At 37.1% G+C, this 23,542-nt stretch overlaps 3 protein-coding genes across 8 annotated transcripts in view; 1 reads left to right on the plus strand and 2 right to left on the minus strand.

Annotated features, from left to right (window-relative positions):
• Positions 1–7,467: 7,467 nt before the first annotated feature.
• AK6 (adenylate kinase 6) lies at positions 7,468–23,503 on the minus strand. The gene is made up of 5 exons (XM_037801122.1): positions 23,268–23,503; positions 21,405–21,497; positions 12,500–12,558; positions 12,213–12,358; positions 7,468–9,310 (listed from the first exon to the last, which is right to left on the minus strand). Exons 1-5 carry the CDS (start codon positions 23,452–23,454, stop codon positions 9,118–9,120), a joined length of 678 nt encoding a protein of 225 aa, XP_037657050.1. The 5' UTR covers positions 23,455–23,503; the 3' UTR covers positions 7,468–9,117.
• On the minus strand, positions 19,593–23,317 carry TAF9 (TATA-box binding protein associated factor 9). Of its 6 annotated transcripts, none has more exons than XM_037801116.1 (3): positions 23,268–23,317; positions 21,405–21,497; positions 19,593–20,610 (listed from the first exon to the last, which is right to left on the minus strand). In XM_037801116.1, the coding sequence occupies exon 3, from the start codon at positions 20,591–20,593 to the stop codon at positions 19,802–19,804; it is 792 nt and encodes a 263-aa protein (XP_037657044.1). In that variant the 5' UTR covers positions 20,594–20,610; positions 21,405–21,497; positions 23,268–23,317; the 3' UTR covers positions 19,593–19,801. The 6 variants fall into 6 exon arrangements, with proteins under 6 accessions (XP_037657044.1, XP_037657047.1, XP_037657048.1 ...); XM_037801119.1 differs by lacking the exon at positions 23,268–23,317 and adding an exon at positions 23,228–23,254; XM_037801120.1 differs by lacking the exon at positions 23,268–23,317 and adding an exon at positions 23,042–23,087.
• RAD17 (RAD17 checkpoint clamp loader component) overlaps positions 23,422–23,542 on the plus strand; it is a 70,942-nt gene continuing 70,821 nt past the window's right edge. Inside the window, exon 1 of the mRNA XM_037801111.1 lies at positions 23,422–23,456. The gene's annotated coding sequence lies outside the window, so the exon portion shown is untranslated. The remainder of the gene's footprint in view (positions 23,457–23,542) is intronic.

A 23,542-nucleotide genomic window follows, 5' to 3' on the forward strand; every position in this document is an offset into this window, starting at 1 on the left:
CAAAATTGGGCATGGACATTAGCCTTCCCCACACCCTCAGCTAGTTGTCCCAGAGTTGGGAAGGCAGAGCAGTGTTAATTAACATGCCCCATCAGCCATCCTTTCAGCAAACTGGGAACATCCCTATACAGTCCTGCAACCCAGAACTGCCCTGGGGGGACAGCGCTCACCTGTGACATAGCACAGTCATCCCTGAACAGAGGACCTGGGGGAGCACAGCCTGGAATAGGGACCCACTCGCAAGTCTCAGGTGCCATACGCCAATACCAAGGACTTGTTGGTCAGTGGCAGAGACAAACTGTGGCAGGACTGAACTGAAGGATTGGACTATTTGCAACAGCTTTAAATCTCCAGGAACACCAGGGAGATTTTATTGTTAGAGCCCCCCCCCCCCAATCTGACCACCCAGACACACGCCCATGTTCTAGTTTGCTAATGCTGCTGGAATGCAAAACAACAGAGATGGAATGGCTTTTATAAAAGGGGGTTTATTTGCTTACACAGTTACAGTCTTAAGGCCATAAAGTGTCCAAGGTAACACATCAGCAATCGGGTACCATCACTGGAGAATGGCCAACTGTGTCTGGAAAACCTCTGTTAGCTGGGAAGGCACGTGGCTGGCATCTGCTCCAAAGTTCTGGTTTCAAAATGGCTTTCTCCCAGGACGTTCCTCTCAAGGTGCAGTTCCTCAAAAATGTCACTTTTAGTTGCTCTTGGGGTGTTTGTCTTCTCTTAGCTTCTCTGCAGCAAGATTCTGCTTTCAAACGCCATCTCCAAAATGTCTGTGTAAGCTGAAGCTCCTCTCTCAGTCCCAGTGCATTCTTCAAAGTGTCCCTCTTGGTTGTGGCTCCTCTTCAAAATGTCCCTGTCAGCTGCACTGAGTTCCTTCTGCTTGTCAGCTCATTTATATGGCTCCACAGATCAAGGCTCACCCTGAATGGGTGGGGCCATGCCTCCATGGAAATTATCTCATCAGAGTTATCACGTACAGCTGGGTGGGGTGCATTTCCATGGAAACACCCAAAGGATTCCAATCCAATCAGCATTAAAACGTCTGCCCCACAAGACTGCATCAAAGGATATGGCTTTTTCTGGGGGACATAATACATTCAAACTGGCACAGCCCTAAATACCCTATATACAGCGTGGGCAACACCAACTACACGTGCAAGCTTGGTACACCAATTGGACCCCACAAGACTCACACCCCAACTCACCACAAAGACAAAGTGGGGGAGAACTGACTTGAGGGGAATAGGTGGCTTGCGGACGTCACCTGCTGGTTAGTTAAAGTGTATTCCACGAAGCTGTAGATCTGACAAATTAGAGATAAGGGTTTTAATCAGTCTACAAACCCTAAAAGAACCCTATCAAGTTAAGCAAACGCCAAGAGGCCAAAAACAACAGAAAATTTTAAAGCATATGAAAAAAACAGACGATATGGATAACCCAAGCCCAAGCACCCAAATCAAAAGATCAGAGGAGATACAGTACTTGGAGCAATTAATCAAAGAACTAAAGATGAACAATGAGACCACGGCACAGGATATAAAGGACATGAAGAAGACCCTAGAAGAGCATAAAGAAGAAATTGCAAGAGTAAATAAAAAAATAGATGATCTCATGGAAATTAAAGAAACTGTTGACCAAATTAAAAAGATTCTGGACACTCATAGTACAAGACTAGAGGAAGCTGAACAACAAATCAGTGACCTGGAAGATGACAGAATGGAAAATGAAAGAACAAAATAAAGAATGGGGAAAAAAATTGAAAAAATCAAAATGGACCCCAGAGATATGATACATAATATAAAACATCCAACTATAAGACTCATTGGTGTCCCAGAAGGGGAAGAGAAGGGTAAAGGTCTAGGAAGAGTATTCAAAGAAATTGTTGGGGAAAACTTCCCAAATCTTCTAAACACCATAAATACACAACTCATAAATCCCCAGTGAACTCCAAATAGAATAAATCCAAACAAACCCACTCTGAGACATATTCTGATCACACTGTCAAATACTGAAGAGAAGGAGCAAGTTCTGAAAGCAGCAAGAGAAAAGCAATTCACCACATACAAAGGAAACAGCATAAGACTAAGTAGTGACTACTCAGCAGCCACCATGGAGGCGAGAAGGCAGTGGCATGATATATTTAAAATTCTGAGTGAGAAAAATTGCCAACCAGGAATTCTTTATCCAGCAAAGCTATCCTTCAAATTTGAGGGAGAGCTTAAATTTTTCACAGACAAATGCTGAGAGAATTTGATAACGAAATCTGCCCTACTTGAGATACTACAGACAGAGAAACAAAGAAAGGAGAGAGAGAGATGGAGAAAGGTTCAGTACTGAAGAGATTCAGTATGGGTACATTAAAGGACAATAATAGAGAGAGGGAAAAATATATATATGGCAAACATAAACCAAAGGATAAGATGGCTGATTCAAGAAGTGCCTTCACAGTAATAATGTTGAAAGTAAATGGATTAATCTCCCCAATTAAAAGATATAATTAACAGAATGGATTAAAAAATGAACCATCAATATGCTGCATACAAGAGACCCATCTTAGACACAGGGACACAAAGAAATTGAAAGTGAAAGGATGGAAAAAATATTTCATGCAAGCTACAGCCAAAAGAAAGCAGGAGTAGCAATATTAATCTCAGATAAAATAGATAAATGCAAGGATGTTATGAGAGACAAAGAAGGCCACTACATACTAATAAAAGGGGTAATTCAACAAGAATAAATAATAGTCATAAATGTTTATGCATCCAATCAAGGTGCCACAAAATACATGAGAGAAACACTGACAAAACTCAAGGAAGCAATTGTTTCCACATTAATTGTGGGAGACTTCAACACATCACTCTCTCCTGTAGACAGATCAACCAGACAGAAGACCAATAAGGAAACTGAAAACCTAAACAATCTGATAAATGAATTGGATTTAACAGACATATATAGAACATTACATACCAAATCACCAGGATACACATTCTTCTCTAGTGCTCATGGAACTTTCTCCTGAGTAGATCATATGCTGGGACATAAAACAAGCCTCAATAAATTTAAAAAAAATTGAAATTATTCAAAGCACATTCTCTAACCACAATGGAATACAATTAGAAGTCAATAACCATCAGAGACTTAGAAAATTCACAAATACCTGGAGGTTAAACAACATGCTTCTACACAATCAGTGGGTTAAAGTAGAAATAGCAAGAGAAATTGCTAAATACATAGCGACAAATGAAAATGAGAACACAACATACCAAAACCTATGGGATGCAGCAAAAGCAGTACTGAGGGGGAAATTTATAGCACTAAACGCATATATTAAAAAGGAAGAAAGAGCCAAAATCAAAGAACTAATGGATCAACTGAAGAAGCTAGAAAATGAACAGCAAGCCAATCCTAAACCAAGTAGAAGAAAAGAAATAACAAGGATTAAAGCAGAAATAAATGACATAGAGAACAAAAAAACAATAGAGAGGATAAATATCACCAAAAGTTGGTTCTTTGAGAAGATCAACAAGATTGACAAGCCTCTAGCTAGACTGACAAAATAAAAAAGAGAGAAGACCCATATAAACAAAATAATGGATGAGAAAGGTGACATTACTGCAGATCCTGAAGAAATTTAAAAAATTATAAGAGGATATTATGAACAACTGTATGCCAACAAACTGGATAGTGTAGAGGAAATTGAGAATTTCCTGTCAACATATGAACAACACAGACTGAACAGAGAAGAAACAGAAGCCCTCATCCAACCGATCACAAGCAAAGAGATCCAATCAGTCATCAAAAAGCTTCCCACAAATAAATGCCCAGGGCCAGATGGCTTCACAGGGAAATTCTACCAAACATTCCAAAAAGAACTGACACTAACCTTACTTAAACTCTTTCAAAACATTGAAGAAAATGGAACACTACTTAACTCATTTTATGAAGCTAACATCAATCTAATACCAAAACTAGGCAAAGATGCTACAAAAAAGGAAAACTACAGGCCTAAATCCCTAATGAATATAGATGCAAAAATTCTTAACAAAATACTTGCAAATCAAATCCAAAGACAAATTTAAAAAATCATACACCATGACCAAGTGGGGTTCATTCCAGGCATGCAAGGATGGTTCAAAATAAGAAAACCAATCAATGTATTACAACACAGTAACAGATCAAAAGGGAAAAATAAAATGATCATCTCAATAGATGCTGAAAAAGTATTCAACAAAATCCAACATCCATTTTTGATAAAAACACTTCAAAAGGTAGGAATTGAAGGAAACTTCCTCAATATGATAAAGAGCATATATGAAAAACCCACAGCCAGCATAGTACTCAATGGTGAGAGACTGAAAGCCTTCCCTCTAAGAACAAGACAAGGATGCCCGCTATCACCACTGTTATTCAACATTGTGCTGGAAGTGCTAGCCAGGGCAATCTGGCAAGACAAAGAAATAAAAGGCATCCAGATTGGAAAGGAAGAAGTAAAACTGTCATTGTTTGCAGACAATATGATCTTATATCTGGAAAACCCTGAGAAATTGACGATACAACTACTAGAGCTAATAAACAAATTTAGCAAAGTAGTGGGATACAAGATTAATGCACGTAAGTCAGTAATGTTTCTATATGCTAGAAATGAACAAACTGAAGAGACACTCAAGAAAAAGATACCATTTTCAATAGCAACTAAAAAAATCAAGTACCTAGGAATAAACTTAACCAAAGATGTAAAAGACCTACACAAAGAAAACTACATAACTCTACTAAAAGAAATAGAAGGGGATCTTAAAAGATGGAAAAATATTCCATGTTCATGGATAGGAAGGCTAAATGTCATTAAGATGTCAATTCTACCCAAACTCATCTACAGATTCAATGCAATCCCAATCAAAATTCCAACAACGTACTTTGCAGACTTGGAAAAGCTAGTAATCAAATTTATTTGGAAAGGGAAGATGCCTCAAATTGCTAAAAACACTCTAAAAAAGAAAAACAAAGTGGGAGGACTTATACTCCCTGACTTTGAAGCTTATTATAAAGCCACAGTTGTCAAAACAGCACGGTACTGGCACAAAGATAGACATACTGATCAATGGAATTGAATTGAGAATTCAGAGATAGACCCCCAGATCTAAGGCTGACTGATCTTTGATAAGGCCCCCAAAGTCACTGAACTGGGACATAACAGTCTTTTCAACAAATGGGCTGGGAGAGTTGGATATCCATATCCAAAAGAATGAAAGAGGACCCCTACCTCACACCCTACACAAAAATTAACTCAAAGTGGATCAAAGATCTCAATATAAAAGACAGTACCATAAAACTCCTAGAAGATAATGTAGGAAAACATCTTCAAGACCTTGTATTAGGCGGCCACTTCCTAGACTTTACACCCAAAGCACAAGCAACAAAAGAGAAAATAGATAAATGGGAACTCCTCAAGCTTAGAAGTTTCTGCACCTCAAAGGAATTTCTCAAAAAGGTAAAGAGGCAGCCAACTCAATGGGAAAAAATTTTTGGAAACCATGTATCTGACAAAAGACTGATATCTTGCATATACAAAGAAATCCTACAACTCAAGGACAATAGTACAGACAGCCCAATTATAAAATGGGCAAAAGATATGAAAAGACAGTTCTCTGAAGAGGAAATACAAATGGCCAAGAAACACATGAAAAAATGTTCGGCTTCACTAGCTATTAGAGAGATGCAAATTAAGACCACAATGAGATACCATCTAACACCGATTAGAATGGCTGCCATTAAACAAACAGGAAACTACAAATGCTGGAGGGGATGCGGAGAAATTGGAACTCTTATTCATTGTTGGTGGGACTGTATAATGGTTCAGCCACTCTGGAAGTCAGTCTGGCAGTTCCTTAGAAAACTAGATATAGAGCTACCATTCGATCCAGCGATTGCACTTCTCGGTATATACCCGGAAGATCGGAAAGCAGTGACACGAACAGATATCTGCACGCCAATGTTCATAGCAGCATTATTCACAATTGCCAAGAGATGGAAACAACCCAAATGTCCTTCAACAGATGAGTGGATAAATAAAATGTGGTATATACACACGATGGAATACTACGCGGCAGTAAGAAGGAACGATCTGGTGAAACATATGACAACATGGATGAACCTTGAAGACATAATGCTGAGCGAAATAAGCCAGGCACAAAAAGAGAAATATTATATGCTACCACTAATGTGAACTTTGAAAAATGTAAAACAAATGGTTTATAATGTAGAATGTAGGGGAACTAGCAGTAGAGAGCAATTAAGGAAGGGGGAACAATAATCCAAGAAGAACAGATAAGCTATTTAACGTTCTGGGGATGCTCAGAAATGACTATGGTCTGTTAAATTCTGATGGATATAGTAGGAACAAGTTCACAGAAATGTTGCTATATTATGTAACTTTCTTGAGGTAAAGTAGGAACATGTTGGAAGTTAAGCAGTTATCTTAGGTTAGTTGTCTTTTTCTTACTCCCTTGTTATGGTCTCTTTGAAATGTTCTTTTATTGTATGTTTGTTTTCTTTTTAACTTTTTTTTTTCATACAGTTGATTTAAAAAAGAAGGGAAAGTTAAAAAAAAAAAAAAAAGAAAGAAAAGAAAAACAAGGAAAAAAAACAGATGTAGTGCCCCCTTGAGGAGCCTGTGGAGAGTGCAGGGGTATTCGCCTACCCCACCTCCATGGTTGCTAACATGACCACAGACATAGAGGACTGGTTGTTTGATGGGTTGAGCCCTCTACCACAGGTTTTACCCTTGGGAAGACGGTTGCTGCAAAGGAGAGGCTAGGCCTCCCTATGGTTGTGCCTAAGAGCCTCCTCCTGAATGCCTCTTTGTTGCTCAGATGTGGCCCTCTCTCTCTGGCTAAGCCAACTTGAAAGGTGAAATCACTGCCCTCCCCCCTACGTGGGATCAGACACCCAGGGGAGTGAATCTCCCTGGCAACGTGGAATATTACTCCCGGGGAGGAATGTAGACCCGGCATCGTGGGACGGAGAACATCTTCTTGACCAAAAGGGGGATGTAAAAGGAAATGAAATAAGCTTCAGTGGCAGAGAGATTCCAAAACGAGCCGAGAGATCACTCTGGTGGGCACTCTTATGCACACTTTAGACAACCCTTTTTAGGTTCCAGTAAATTGGAGTAGCTAGCAGTAAATATCTGAAACTATCAAACTACAACCCAGAACCCATGAATCTTGAAGATGATTGTATAAAAATATAGCTTATGAGGGGGGACAATGAGATTGGGAAATCCATATGGACCACACTCCCCTTTGTCCAGTGTATGGATGGATGAGAAAAATGGAGGAAAGAAACAATCAATCAAACAAACAAAGGCACCCAGTGTTCTTTTTTCCTTTAATTGCTCTTTTTCACTTTAATTATTATCCTTGTTATTTTTGTGTGTGTGGTAATGACGGTGTCAGGGATTGATTTTGGTGATGAATGCACAACTATGTAATCGTACTGTGAACAATCAAATGTACGCTTTGTTTTGTATGACTGCATGGTATGTGAATATATCTCAATAAAATGAATTTAAAAAAAGGTGTTTAGAAGAGAGCCTGGTACATAGAAATATATGTGTTACTCTTATCATTCTTGCATTACTGAGTGTAATAGTGAAAAGCTGGAAACCACCTAGCAGTCTCTCAACAAGGGTATGATTAAATCAGTCATCCTTATTGAAATTCTTTGCAAATATTAAAGACATTAGGTGTCTAAAGAAGATATACAAATAACCAATAAGAACATGAAAAGATACTCAACATCATTAGTCATTAGGGAAATGCAAATGAAAAACCAAAATGAGATATGGCTCCCCACTTCCTAGAATGGCTCTAATAAAATGATGGACAATAACAAGCGCTGACAAAAACACTGGGAAATTGGAACACTCATGCTGCTGATGCTGGTATTATAAAATGGTGAAACCACTTTGGAAAACAGTTTTGTGTTTCCTCAACAAGTTAAACATAGAGCTACCATATGATCCAGAAATTCTGCTCCAAGTTATATATCCAAGAGAATTGGACACATCTATCCACACAACTTGCCCATGAATGTTCATAGCATTATTCATAATAGCCAAGGTAGAAACACCTCAATTGTGCAACTGATGAATGAATAAACAAAATCTATTATCCATACAGTGGATTATTCAGGTATAAACAGGAATAAAATACTGCCACATGATACAATGTGGATGAACCTTGAAAACATTATTCTAATTGAAATAGGAAAATGAGGACTGCTAATGGGCATGGGATTCCTTTTGGGAGTGATTAAAATGTGCTGATGTAGTTGTACAACCTTGTGAATATAATAAAAACTAGCGGACTGTACACTTTGAAGTGGTGAATTTTATGGTATGTAAATTATATCTCAATTAACAAAACAAAATGAATAGGGAACTCTGTATGTTCTGTGATGGCATAATTTCCAAAATACCTTAAATGAAAAAACAAAGGTACAAAACCTTTCTGATATGCTACAAAATGCTTTTTAAAAAAAGTACACACATACACATCTCTGAAAAGACATATAGAAAACCAGTACCATTATTTCCTAGGGGGGACCTGGGCACCTAGGGAATAGAAGTGGCCTACAAAAGGGAAACCTACTTCATAGTATACAATTTTTTTGTACTTTTTGAATTGAGCACAAAGTACCTGTATTACCAGCTCCAAATACTATTTCAAAGGAAAAAAGAATAAGGAATATTCTGATGTTTTATCTTTAGTCTTAAGTTTTATTTTAAGCGATCATCTTCATTTTTCTCTGTAATAAACTTAAGTATTCACCTATTTTGTCAGATTTATTTATTCTTTAGCAGTTTAAGCATTAAATGATGATAGTCTTTACTTGCAATCCTTAACAGTGTTGTAGTCATTATATATGAGATTGTTTAGCTTTCTCATGGAGGAAAAAAAGCCCAGGAATAAACCTTTATACTATCTACCTGTGATTCTTGCAACACAATTTTAATACAGAGGTTTTACTGATACTTGGACAATTTCTATGATGTGGGCAGAGAAATATCAACAATAGTGATTGACATGTGGCCTGTCTTCTAAGTCAAGAGTTATTATCTTTGATCCATTGTTCAATCCATTTCAATATCTGATTTATATTATTCTCTAGCTCTTCTGGATTATTACTTGGCAACTGATGCACTATTTCTTCTCTGTAAGATGCCATGGCTTCTTCATAAAGAACTTGAAAAATTTCACACTGAATATTATCTTGTAGTTTCTTCTCACTATAACCCCTAGAGGGCAAAGAGAGGTATAAGCAAACAGAAAGCAAACTGAATGGCATTAACTGGAGTATTAGGAACATGCCAGAAACTGGACACTCTTGAATATATGGAAAAAAAAATCACACAAAAATACTTTCTGCAGCCTCTTTACTTTGAGAAAATAGACCGGCACCTGTAAATGCAAGAGACTTCCTTGAAAAGAAGGCTAAACTAAGGACCAAGAGACCCATGTTTAGGTTAATTATTACCAATTAACAATCAATTTACAAAATTACAAGTACCTACCTATCTTAAGCCAGAACCTGAGCTACGAGATAAATAAGAAGTCTATGGCCATGTTCCTATCTTTCAACAAAATCAGAGGTGTTAAGACATAAGAGATAAAACAAATAGATAGCATGAAATAAAATGCAGTGCACATGACAAGGAATAGAATATACTAATTGGGTACCTGATCACATAGAGAGCCTCATATTTTACCAATTCCAAAGGTATTGAAAAAAATTATCTTTAGGCAGATACGTAAATTAGCCAACCAATTAGCTAAGTAAAAAGGTAAAATAAATTCAGATTAGTTAACATTGCAATAATCAACTGAAATTGAACTATGCAAAAGGTGATTAACTAAAAAAAATAAACAAAACAGCAAGTATAGCTATCACAATATAGGTCCTGGAAGACAGTGTGGTTTACAGTATAAAATAATCCCACCTAGAAGTCACAATAATGAGGTTTAAGCAGTGACTCCACATTTATCTCAGGTTATCCTATTTTGAGACAGGTACAGAATACTATTTAGGGGTCTGGGATTTACCATCCACATTTATATACAATACTCTTTCCAACTAGTCTTTCTTAATATTTCTGCAAATAAATTACTTGTCTTACTTTAAAAAAAAATGTTGATTAGCTTCATGAAAAGACAACCCAGAGAATGGGAGAAAATTTCAGCAAATCATTTATCTGATAAGGGATTTGCATCTAAAATATATAAAGAATTCTTATATATTGGCAACTGATGCACTATTTCTTCTCTGTAAGAAGCCATGGCTTCTTCATAAAGAACTTTTATAATAATAAAAGACAAATACACAATTAAAAAATGGGCAAAAGAATCTGAAGACATATTTTTCTAAGAAGATATATAAATGGCCAATAAGCACATGAAACAATGCTGTACATCCTTAGTCATCAGGGAAATGGAAACCAAAACCATCATGAGATACTACTTCATACCCACTAGAATGGCTAGAATAAAAAAGACATGATAAATGTTGATGAAAATGTGAAGAAACTGGAACCCTTGACCTCTGCTGATGGGAACATAAAATAGTGTAGCCACTTGTGAAAGAAAGTCTGGCAGTTCCTCAAAAGTTAAGCAGAGTCACCACAGAACCTAGCAATCCTGTTCCTATGAACGTACCTAGGAGAAATTAAAACTTATGCCCAAACAAAAACTTGTCCATGAATGCTCACAGCAGTGTTATTCCTAATAGCCCCAAAGTGGAAACAACTCAAATGTCCATCACCTGATACATGGCTAAATATAATGGGGTATGTCCATACAACAGGATATTTGGCAATAAAAACAAATGAAGTACTTTTACATGCTATAACATATAACTTGAAAACATGCTAGATGAAAAGCAGTCACAAAAGACCACATATTGTATGATTCCATTTATATGAAATATCTGAAACAGAGAAATCCATACAGAGAGAAAAGTAGAGTATTGGTAGGGAATTGGAGAGTGACTGCAAATTGGTACAGGGCTTCTTTTTGGGGTGATGAAAATGTTTTAAAATTGTGATGATGGTTGCACAACTCTGTGAGTACACTAAAAACCAGTGAATTGTTCACTTTAAGTGGGGGAATTGTATGGAATATGAATTATATCTCAATAATGCTCTCATTTTAAAAAGTGATTAAATATCTTTTTCAATGGTCAAAAAACAAAAAAGACTAGTTCTCTCAGATTTTTCATAACTTAGTCTTTAGCTATTTACATAAAACAGTGATTTCTTAATCAAAACTTTAAATTCTTGTTTATGGTCTCTCTATAAATGATGATCTCTCTATAAATGATGAAACAGAGCATTCCTATTATTTCTCTGTTTAAGTCTTTTACCAGCTTTTCATTATCTAAAGAAAGGTGAAAGTTTTAGGACTAGCCTGAATCTAACTCTCCCAATATATAGTTGCCACTATACTCCTTTGTGAAAGGATTTTTGCAAGTATCCTGTCCAATAGTGGTTAATCAGACCTGAGTACATTCAGTGAGAACCACAAATTTTGAACTTAACCTTGGGCAAAATTCTAGAGCTTTCTTTCCTTCTTGACATTGTACTGTAAATTACTCCAATATCCCCATCTTCCCTCAGCTTGGATCAAAAGATACTGGAAAAAAGTTTCCCCTAAGTTTGTCCTCCTGATTATTCTGGATTAAATCTATTCCGGATTAAATCTGTATTGGTGGGGATATATTTTAAGGACTGTCCAATTTTGATTTATCTTAATTTTTCTTAAGTATTTCCATTCCTGTTATGAGTATAATTTGAGTGGACAAACAAAAAATGTTACTGTCTTAAGGTGTTTTTTTCCTTGCAAGGTTTTACACTAAGGAAAAAACATGGCTAAAAATTGGGTTTCTACATAGTACATACTGAATCAAATCGATTCAGCTTGAGAAATTCCTTTAGTCACTAGAAAGTACTGCCTGTGTTTTTTTTTACAAATGTACCTGTTTCTCTTACAGGCAGAATGTTGGCATCATATACACTTGGTTTATAACAAGACACCCAATAAAGTGGACATATTTTCAAAAAGAACACTTTATCATGATACCACTGGCCAAAATCAGAATAAAAATGCACAATACACTTTAAGAATTCAATGTTTTTCCTTTCTTACCTTGTTTCAAGTCTTTTGTACAATACACTATTATCTGTTCTCAGCACAAAAACTATATGAAACCAGCGTTCAGGGAAGAAATCACAACCATGGTAATCAACAATAACTCCACCTTCTTTCATCTGGTTTTCTAACTCATCAACTACCTGTAAGAAAGTTAAAAAAAAAAAAAAAAAAAGAAAAGAAAAGAAAAGAAAAAGAAAAAGATGAATGCTCCATAAGAAAACTGAGGTCAACTTTCCTATTAAACTTGACAAATGCAAACTTTATTTAAAAATTGTACTTACTCTATCTTCATCTAAAATGGGACAGTCATACTCTTCATCATAGCCATCATATAGTTGCCCTAAGAGAGATTTACAATGGCTTGTTAATATGGTACATTCTTAGTAACTCAAGGTAATCTTTAATTCTAGACTGTTTTCAAAGTTAAAGGAAATCTATCACCAATTACTTTTTCAAAACAAGGGAGGGCACTAATGGACCAGATGACATATGGACACCAGATATAAAAAGTAACGTTGATAACAGACATAGGGGACTGGTGGTTTGATGGGTTGAGCCCTCTACCATAAGTTTTACCCTTGGGAAGACGGTTGCTGCAAAGGAGAGGCTAGGCCTCCCTGTATTTGTGCCTAAGAGTCTCCTCCTGAATGCCTCTTTGTTGCTCAGATGTGGCCCTCTCTCTCTGGCTAAGCCAACTTGAAAGGTGAAATCACTGCCCTCCCCCCTATGTGGGATCAGACACCCAGGGAAGTGAATCTCCCTCGCAACGTGGAATATGACTCCCGGGGAGGAATGTAGACCCGGCATCGTGGGATGGAGAACATCTTCTTGACCAAAAGGGGGATGTGAAAGGAAATGAAATAAGCTTCAGTGGCAGAGAGATTCCAAAACGAGCCGAGAGATCACTCTGGTGGGCACTCTTACGCACACTTTAGACAACCTTTTTTAGGTTCTAAAGAATTGGGGTAGCTGGTGGTGGATACCTGAAACTATTAAACTACAACCCAGAACCCATGAATCTCGAAGACAGTTGTATAAAAATGTAGCTTATGAGGGGTGACAGTGGGATTGGGAATGCCATAAGGACCAAACTCCACTTTGTCTAGTTTATGGATGGATGTGTAGAAAAGTAGGGGAAGCAAACAAACAGACAAAGGTACCCAGTGTTCTTTTTTACTTCAATTGCTCTTTTTCACTCTAATTATTATTCTTGTTATTTTTGTGTGTGTGCTAATGAAGGTGTCAGGGATTGATTTAGGTGATGAATGTACAACTATGTAATGGTACTGTAAACAATCGAAAGTACAATTTGTTTTGTATGACTGCGTGGTATGTGAATATATCTCAATAAAATGATGATAAAAAAAAAAAGTAACGTTGATAAATCAGAATTTTGTCTAGAGGGAAACTTGGATAGCACTATATCTGAAACTGTTTTAAGTATCCAAATTGAAACAAACTACAAAGAATGAATAACAAACTTCAGAATTTATGGGACTATCAGTAGAAGAGGAATGCACTATTTTTGTTGAGCTACAGATTGGTGGGAAGAGGAACACAGGACTGATAGACACAAAACACACACATTAAAAGAAGGTTAAGTTCCAATTTATTAGGCCAAAAATATAAACCTTATCAAAAATGATGGGTTCTTACAGTTCAGAAGCGAACCCTGTCACTGAGGTCACATCTTCAAGAGGGGTGAAGAAGGAAAGTCAATAACCAGATGCCCCTGAGCAGTAGTATCTTTATTTCTAGATTTTCAGCTTCCCAAAAGATTTACTTTAGGAAGAGTAAAGTCTTAATTTAGAAGGCAGGACATATGTTCATCCTGAACCCCTAGAAGGTAGGCACTTTTAAGACAAGCTTACATCATAGACATCTCTAAGAGCATGTTACGTGGTAGGTTTCCCACCTCTTTCCCCTTAATATTTTGGTACAGGTTGAAACTAAGTAAACTTTAGTTCTGAAGTGACAAGAGGTAGTCTGAGGGTTAGTGGAAGGCACAGAGGCAGGTGTAACTCCTTGTCGTGCACGGAGGTCTGTGGACTGATTCTGGGTACAAGAGCCACTTCCACAGCTTTCTAGTATGGCCCCTGCCTCCCCGGGTTACTGCTCAGTTACCAGAAACTCTTAGCCTAGAAAATTATACTGTCTTGGTATAGGGAAAACTTGTTAACAATTTAGAAAACAATCTAAATCCTTACTTTATACCACAACTCTAGATAGATTCAAGAGCTAATATTTTAATACCAAAGAAACTAGCAGAAAATTTATCTATAATCTATAAAAGAATGATTCATTTGACTTTCTTGAGCAATAAAGAAAAAAACTGATTCAAATACATAAAATGTTAAATCTCTGTTGAGTGAAAGGTAATATAGCTTAAAAAATAGACTGGGAAAAATATCTGCAGTAGGATAAGGGATTGAAATGTATATTATAAAAAGATCTTTAAAAACAAGATCACAACAGGTAAGAGTAAGACATTTAGTAAAGATACCTGGAAAAATGTTGGACTTTCTGTTACTAACGAGTTGCAAATTGAAATGAGCATTTTTAGGCCTATTATATAGTAAAAATAAAAATACCAGTAATTCACAATACTAAACTGGGTACAGTTAAACTAGTATAAACATGTTACCTGTAAGAGTATAATCATTTTGAAATGCAATGTTAGTGAGTTTTAGAGGCCATAATAATATTCATGCCTCTTGATCGAGTAAATTGACACTGGGAATTTATTTTAAAAAATAATTTTGAAAAAAAAATGGCATATCCATTCAGAAATTTCTTCTACCATTTTATTTCTAATTGGGAAAAAGTATAAATGATAAAAAATGTTCAACAATAAGGAAATAAGTCTTGTTTTATTAACTTGATGAAATATGTAAGTTAAATAGGTGTCATGTAGTTTAAAAACACTATGTAGTCTAGACCAGGTACAATATGACATCGGCTTATATAAAATGGAAAAAGGAGGATTTAGAGTTGTCTGCAATAGGAACAAAGATTAGAAGAAAAACAAAAGATGAAAATAAATTAGAGTATTTTTTCCATGTAGTATTATTTTCATAATACTATCTACTTTTTTTTAATTGACTCTCATTTATTTCAGCATTTCTCCAGGAGGTAATGAAGACAGAATATTCCTCCTGTCAACCCCATCATAAGGAAATTGAGATAAAGCCCTTATAATAGAGCTATTGATTGCAAATGTGTACAGAGGGGCAAAATTCTGACAATATCTGCATGTAGAAGGGTCAACCTATGCATTACGAGATCTTCATGTGAAATACAGGCAACATATGAGGGGGAGCAGTGACATTTACCCCCAAGAACTTGAAAGTAACTGAGAGTTAAAATATGACATCAGCATGGGGGGACCAACACTCTCTATCTTAAAAAAACTGTCACAAAATCTAATAGCTCGAGTTGATTCTATACTATATGGGCATCTGGACTATATAAACCTAAGGTTTCTTCACATTTTAAGTCTTTGTCTCTTAGAACTAAAGTCTTTATACTGCAATGCTGAAATGCAGAATTTCTTAAATCATGTTAATAAGTGTTCAAAATTCATTTGAAAAAAAGTGTTTATCAAACACCATATACCAGTGACCGAAGGAGTTATGGAGATGTAATTGTGAAGAAAGTAAATAAGATAATATGACAGACATGATCCTATCTCTGAAGCGTCTGCAATAAAATGGGAGAGAACAAGTAACCTGAAATTATACTATGCTATTTTAACATTACAGTTCTTGGTGCTATGGGGACAACAGGATGGGCACCAAACAAACTTGAGATGTCAGAGGAGGCTTCCTGGAGGAAGTGACTTCTAAACAGACTTGAAGAAGTTACCTAGGAAAAAAAGGTAGGGAAGACTATTCTTAAACAAAGAAAACAAGATGTTTCAAGGTAAAGATATTAGGGAGCTGCTCTTTTGAGGGAAAGCAAGTCTTTTAAAAAACACTAGAAAATAAGTAGTGAGAGGGTAACAGGGTGGACAAGTAAGCTGGGGCCAGATCCAAAAGTTGAAGACTGCATTAAGGAGCATGAACTTTATTCTGAGCAAAGGAAAATCATTTAAACATTTTAAGCAGGAAATGACATGATCAGTTTCAAATTTTAAAAACAATTCTGGTTTCTGTGTAGAGAATGACCTGGAAGTAGATTCAGGAAAGCAGGGATAACATACTGAGTCTATGGCAGAGTTTTAGGTGAGTCTACTGTCAAGTTTTAGGTGAGTGATGATTATGGCTGTACCAGAGTTAGTCACCGCGGGGAGAGAGAGAAATGGATAGATTCTAAACCTCATTTTAAATTTCAAAAAAGAGGAAAAATGTATGTAATTTCAGAGAGTTTCAAATGGAAGACAAATTTAGAGTTGCTATACATAGGACTGTAATACAGCAAAGATCAAAAAGCTTGGATTAAAAAACTGAAAGCTTAGAAAATTAATTTCCTAAGTTTCCTATGGTTTATGTAAAGGAACTTCAGGTAAAGATATATTACTGATGAAAAATTGATGGTGATGTCAGAGTTAAAAGGCTACACAACTAACTTCTTACCTTTAAAGACATTACCAGCTGTTGTCAAATTATAAATTCATGTTTATTTCTTTAACCACAGTCCTAAAATTTATGCACCGAGATGAGTATTGTTCTCTAATATTAATCATATGGGACACTAGATACCTACTTTGATGCTGCTTCCAGTATATAAAACATTCCCAGATTTCTTCTTTTGGAAATATATTGACCACTCATCTCAACAGGAAGCTTGTAACTGTAGTACAGTCAGTATAATTGGTGTAGTAAGGTTGATGATTTGAAAAAAATCTGGCATTTTACACAGATAAAAGAACAATTCTGCCAGAGGTCAAGGAGAGCCAAAAATGTGACATTTGAGTTGGGCCTTTAAGGAGGAATTTGTAAGGCAGATTACGAAGGGCACTTAACAGGTAAAGGGAATAGCATGTATAAAGACATGGAGTTGGAAAATTCCCACCCAGTGTGCTTGAGGAACAATATAGTCTATTGTAAATAACATGGAGATACAGGAGAGTGGCTGCATGCAAAGCTGAAGTTAAAATGAAGCCAGTTTATAGTCTTCAATGTTTCACTAGGGAGGATGGACAAAGTAAAAAGTTCAAATCATGTCGTTAAATTTAAGTCATCAGCACAAGGAGTGCCAAATGAGTTAGATCACTGAAGGGACAGGTTTGGAAGATGGCTGCAGTGAAAACACAAGGGAAACAGAGGTATATGGCGACAGGGAGGCAGAGATCAGACACAAAGATTTAGAGAGTTTCAAAGACTTCCAAGACAGCCCACCAGAGAGGGGGAAATGGGATACAGAAGAGGTTAGAACAGGAGTCAACATTATTTTTTTTCTGTGAAGGGCCAGATAGTAAATATTTTTAGGGATATACAGTAGTCTTTAGCTTGAGGGTTGGACCAAAGAAGGCAGTGGGTGAGATTTGGCCATGGGCAGTAATTTGCCAGCCCCTGGGTTAGAGACACAACAAGACTGTAAGTACTGAGAGCCCTGAGCTATGCTTTACAACTATTCGAAATGGATTCAATGTCAATATAATTTTATTAGTTTGTTTATACACCTATGGGCATCTGTTAGGGACAGAGGCTCAAGGCTGACAAGCTGGTGGCAGGAAAATTAAGAATGCTGGTTAAGAGTGTAATTAAATGATTGCACATGGGAAAGGGAAATCAAGTGAGGAGAAATCTAAGACTGGGTGAATAAGGGTAAGAAAAGCATTCTTACAGTCACATGCCATTTATGATTCTCAATAGTTTTATTAAGCTTAACTCACCACCTAGTATTTTCCTTCCTTGGTTTCAAATGGTGTTTTGAATAAGGATGGTCTCTCAAATAATACAGCAATTCAACATGATTACCAGGATGGCAATAAACTCCATTTAGATACGTGATTTGTTTAAAACCAGTTTTTTTTAATAAAAAAAAAATCCAAAACACCTCATTTCTTTATAGCAGGGTTTTTCAACCTCAATACTTTCAACATTTTGAACCTGAAAATTCTTTGTTGTGGGGACTGTCCTGTGCATTGTAATGTTTAGATAAATCCTGGCTTCTACCCACTGTAATAGCAAAACCACCCAACCACTGTTCCGACAACCCAAATGCCCCCGGACATTGCCAAATGTCCCCTGAAGAGCAAAACACCCATGGTTGAGAACCACTGCTTTATAAGAGTAGATGATTTCATTGTTCTCTTAAAATATATCATTATTTGAAAAAAAAAAAGAGGGACTCCAGGTGCATCAGACTCTTTTCTGGTAAGATTTTTAGTTATATTCAAATGGTACCTGGGAAAAAAAATATTTGGTACAGTATGAGAAACCTCATCTAACTCCAATTTAAGTCAGACCAGAAATTCTTTAACTGGTTTCACAGGGGGAAAAAAAACATACAGTATTTTTCCTTAAAGGCTGATTCCATTTCATAAAATAATCTCATCAATAAGCTACAAAAAAGATGGCTGGGAATATACTATCATTAGATGGATACACAACCAGTTAAAATGATGTGAGCACATGTCAGAGAGGACCCAGTGAAGACAAAGACAAGGGTCTTGCCAATCCTTGGACTTGTGTTAATGTTCCTCTCAATACTTTTCATGAGATTACCTAGCAACTTCATTAAGTTCAGAAATGTTAAACTGAATGGGCAAAAACTGGAAGGCATGACTAAAATTTATTGTCTACTATATGTGATTTTGAAATCACTTGTCACAAACAGGGTAAAGTTCAAGTGGGGAACAAAACCAGATTTCATATAGATATAAAATGGAGAATGGCCTAGCTATGCACCACAGCAAGATCTAAGTTTTAGAAACTACAAACTAAATGCCAGACCTGGATTAAAAATAATAGCATGGTGCTGGCTTATAGTATGAATAATATGACAAGGTGCCTAACATTGACTCACACAAAGGGATACTGCAAAGAATAAAAATTATAAAAAGAACGACTGGTGCTGGGAGACACTGAGGGTCTTTAAATATAAAGGGATAGAAAAATAGGATCTAAGAAGAAACTGGGCAATTAAGAAAGATAAATCCAAATAGATGAGGATTCACTATGAATACAAATTCTAAGTAGTCTCTCTAAAAAGGAGTTATACTTCAGAAATCTAAGAGAACCGACCATAAAAGTTACTTATACAACAGATCATACTATGATCTGAACATCTGAAGGTACTAGAGGTGACACTCTTATTAATCATAATGAATAGACTATAACAACTTGAAATTTGCAAGGGTTATTCCTGTTGGTGATAATGGAGGGGAAAACAGCTTCTAAAAATATAATTGTCAAAGTATCAACAATCAAACTGATGAATGACAACTTTATTTTTTACACTTAAAAGGTGATGAAAACCCACTACTAGAAAATCCAACATCTCAACTGAAAATCATGGTAACCATATTTACTCATTAAACACTAAGTTTTCTAAAACAGAACTTCAAAAGATCCAGCATGCATGTTTAAGTACAATGGATTCAAAACCAAGTATACATTACATGCATCAAGGCTAGATTACAAATTATCATAATCATCATCATCATCGTCATCATCATCATCTTCATGCTTTCTTTTCAATGCATTTGATGATTCACTGGCAGTATTTTGTGATGACACCATGTTAGTAGTAATAAGAATGTTTTTGGACCCAATTAATGATGGATTAATCAGAACATTCTGAACTGCTGATGTTGCAGGAATGGATGCTTTTACAGCTGGGGACTGTGAAGTGGGCATCTGCACTGTAAACCTTTGCCCTGTGAGGGACATTGGAGCCCCTACTTTAGTTGAAACAGCCATAGTTTGTGGGGTTGGTGTGCCTAGTGTGGGAGTACTAGGTCTGCTAGTAACTGAACCCACACTTAACCGGGGAACTGTTATTCTTCCTGCAGAAGTAGACGCCTTTTTTTGTAAGGACTTAAGCTTATAGTTTGGAGCAGTTAAGCAATATCTGTCAGGTGGCAATCTAGGACCTGAGTATGGCTTGATCAAGGGCAAAGGGGTTTGATTCCTTTGACGTGCAATATCTAATAAAAAATCTCTCGGAGGTGGAGAGGTAAAAGATTGGTCAGCTCGACACTGGATTGCCAATCGCACATCATCTGCATCAACAGTAGCTTTCTTAGCATGGCTTGAATAAATTTTTGCATCATCTAGAATCGTGGTCACATATCGGAAGGCAAACTCCAACATCTGATTTATAACTCTTGGCTCATATTCTGTAATCCCCATATCCTTCAGGATTTGTGCCATCATCTGTGCATCTTTCGGCATGCTCTTGGGAGAAGCCATCTTGCCAGACTCCATGATATCCGGTGATCAGACTTTAGATCATTTGAAAAAAAATGTACATTAGATCAGACCTGAAATAGTTACTTTAGTAGCAACTGTCAGGAGTTGAAAACTTTAAAAAATATACGTTGACTCTGTTTATTTTAATTAGTTAGGCATGCTTAAAGTTCCCTTTACATATTTACTGAGTTCCTACCCTGTGTAAATCATTGTAAATGAAGAAAGATGAAGACACAAACACAGGTGTGATAAAAGATCAGGAGAACACAGGGTAAAATAAGTATAAACATATATCATTATATAATATATGTATCCTGCATGCCAACTACAAAATAGTCTTAGAAAATATCAAGAACAGTCATATCTTACTACCTACTACTGCATTCAAAATAATATCTTTCCAGTGAGATCAACACCCTCAATGTCCCAATACATAAGCTTAGCTCCAAATAAACCTTTATATGTTCACCCAACTCAGAACATTCTCCCTCTTCCTAAATTCTATCTATCCTAAGTACAGCTAAAGTTCACACTCTCCACTGAAGCCTTCTCAATTATTCCTGTCAACAAGAATTACTAGTCAATTTGTAGGAGGGGGAAGTTTGGTTAAAATAACCAGGACACAGCAATGGATGCTTAATGTTTTTTATTTCTGTGGGTCCCTAACAGAGCATAAATTCCTTAATGGCAGTCTTTCTCTGCTTTTTTGTGCCTTCTCACACCACCAACTATAGTTCTAATACTACATATCCTTAGCAGGGTAAAAAGCATGCCCTCAATATCTTCCTTTTTAAGAAAACAGATACAACACCAAAGTATCCCTTACCTTCTTTAGCTAAATCACCCACATTAATGTATTTCAGTCCTGATCTTGATGCAAGTTCTTTGCCTAGTGTAGTTTTTCCAACCCCTGGTGTACCTGTTAAGACAAACCATAGAAAGATACTATTTGTGAAACATTACTTAGCAGAATTCAGTCACCTAAAATGCTCTTCCTTAAGGTTCTTAGCAACTAAAATAAGAATCCTCAGTAATCATATATGAATATACAGTATGACCTAGTCAAAATTCCCGAAAACCAACTGGATGTCACAATCATCACCCACTGTATCTGATTTGCTAGGGGTGGGGTTCAGGTGATTCTGATGCCAATTTAGAGTGCCTGCCACCACCATGGAACTGCCCAAAATAAAATCAGCCATCTCAAATCAATTACCATCATGTATTTACTTTAATTAAAAAACAAACAAACAAAAAACCTGAAAGAAATTGTTCATGGGAAAAATTTAAGCAGTAGGAAGGACTCCCATACCCTTCCCTAGAGACAACCACCATAAATCAGTTTCTTATATCTTTCCAAAGAAATCCTATGCGTACATATACGTAAATATATATAAACACAATCATATATGGTATGCTACCATACAATCTCTTTTATTCATGGTAATGTACTACACATTGCTCTTTGCTTTCCCTTTTTCATCTCTTATATTTCAAGACAATCAAATACATAAATTAAGCTGTTCAGATTTAACGGAGCTAAAATTATGAAATGGGCATTATAAGTAAAGATAACACGGGTAATTCGAGTCTCCATATGAAGAACAACAACATTTACCTCAGGTCCACTAACAATAAGCTAAGTTTGGACCCGGGACTCACCGTGTTTTCAATAAAACGTTCACACTTAAGAGTTTTAACAATATGGCTTAATTTTTAAAAACTTGGACACACTGTATCCGACCCAAATAAATCAGATGTTCAAAAAAGGCTAAAAGTAATTTACTGAGTGGTTAATCTGCAGCACACAGAAACAGACGGTGTGCTGCCAACATCCTTCGATGAACGACAAAACTATTGCTTTCCACAAAGAAGCATCTAGATTTTTTATACATGTCAATAGTATCTACACCCATTAGATTCTTCATGAACGGCCTATGATGTCATTAAATGCCATAATTTTACAAGCACTTTCAAAGGTAAACGACAGGCAATGATAGTCTTTAAAACCTCTCTGCAGCCATTTTGGTTCCCTTCACATGTAACAGGCGCCCTGAATGTGGATCCAAAGACCTAGAAGAGCCCAAAGTCAGCCCGGAAACCTTGCAGCATTTCTACACGAGAAATGACCAGAGTATTAGCAGACGCCTTCTGTTCTTTAAAAAAAAAAATAAAAAAAAGAAGTAAAAATACAATAATTTAATTATCCTACACCATAAACATCCGAACCTATTTACCGAAATCACAGTTTAGAAGCAAAGGAAAAATAAAGACGGCCAAAGGCCTAAGAACTGAGGCATCCACTACTAACATATCCACTAAGGGCTAGATACTGCCTCATGTTAGCTCGCTAACATCCCACGACAACTCTACCAAGAATCAAAGCCAATTTTACAAGTAAAAAACCGACTCAAAAGATTAAACCGCTTGCCAAACACGGGAGCGCGATCTCCCTCTCTCCACCTCAGCGTGCTGCCTCTGGCCAACAGAATTAACGTTCTACGTCCCCTTCCGCCGCAACGCTCACGAGGGCCCAGTCCTGAGGCGCTGACAACTGCCACGCCACGCGGCTCTCGACCGGCCCTGAAAAAGAACACTGAGTGGCCCGCGTCGGGCGCCTGAGGCCACAGAGCTCTCGGCGTCCCTTGCCTGCCCCGTCGTCCAGCCCCACAGCGCCGCGCGCCCTGACCGGTGAGTAGGATGTTCGGCTGCAACATGGTCGTCACCGCGATGGCTCCGAACGCCCAGCCTTGCGCGCCCCACGTACAACAGGGAGGAGCCGGAAGAGGCGGGCAGCAGCAAGCGCCAGCGGCCCCGGGATCCTCGAGCTCTGGCGCTGCGATCCCGACCACCTCCGCAGCCCGGCCGCCGACCATTGGTTAGTTGGCCTTCTATAACATGGTTCCATCGTAGGGTCCGGGCAGGATTACAGTTCGGATTCGCGCTTCGGGTTAGGCAGTGAGC

This window comes from Choloepus didactylus, chromosome 13 (assembly GCF_015220235.1).
Source record: "Choloepus didactylus isolate mChoDid1 chromosome 13, mChoDid1.pri, whole genome shotgun sequence".
NCBI classification, from domain to species: Eukaryota; Metazoa; Chordata; class Mammalia; order Pilosa; family Megalonychidae; genus Choloepus; species Choloepus didactylus.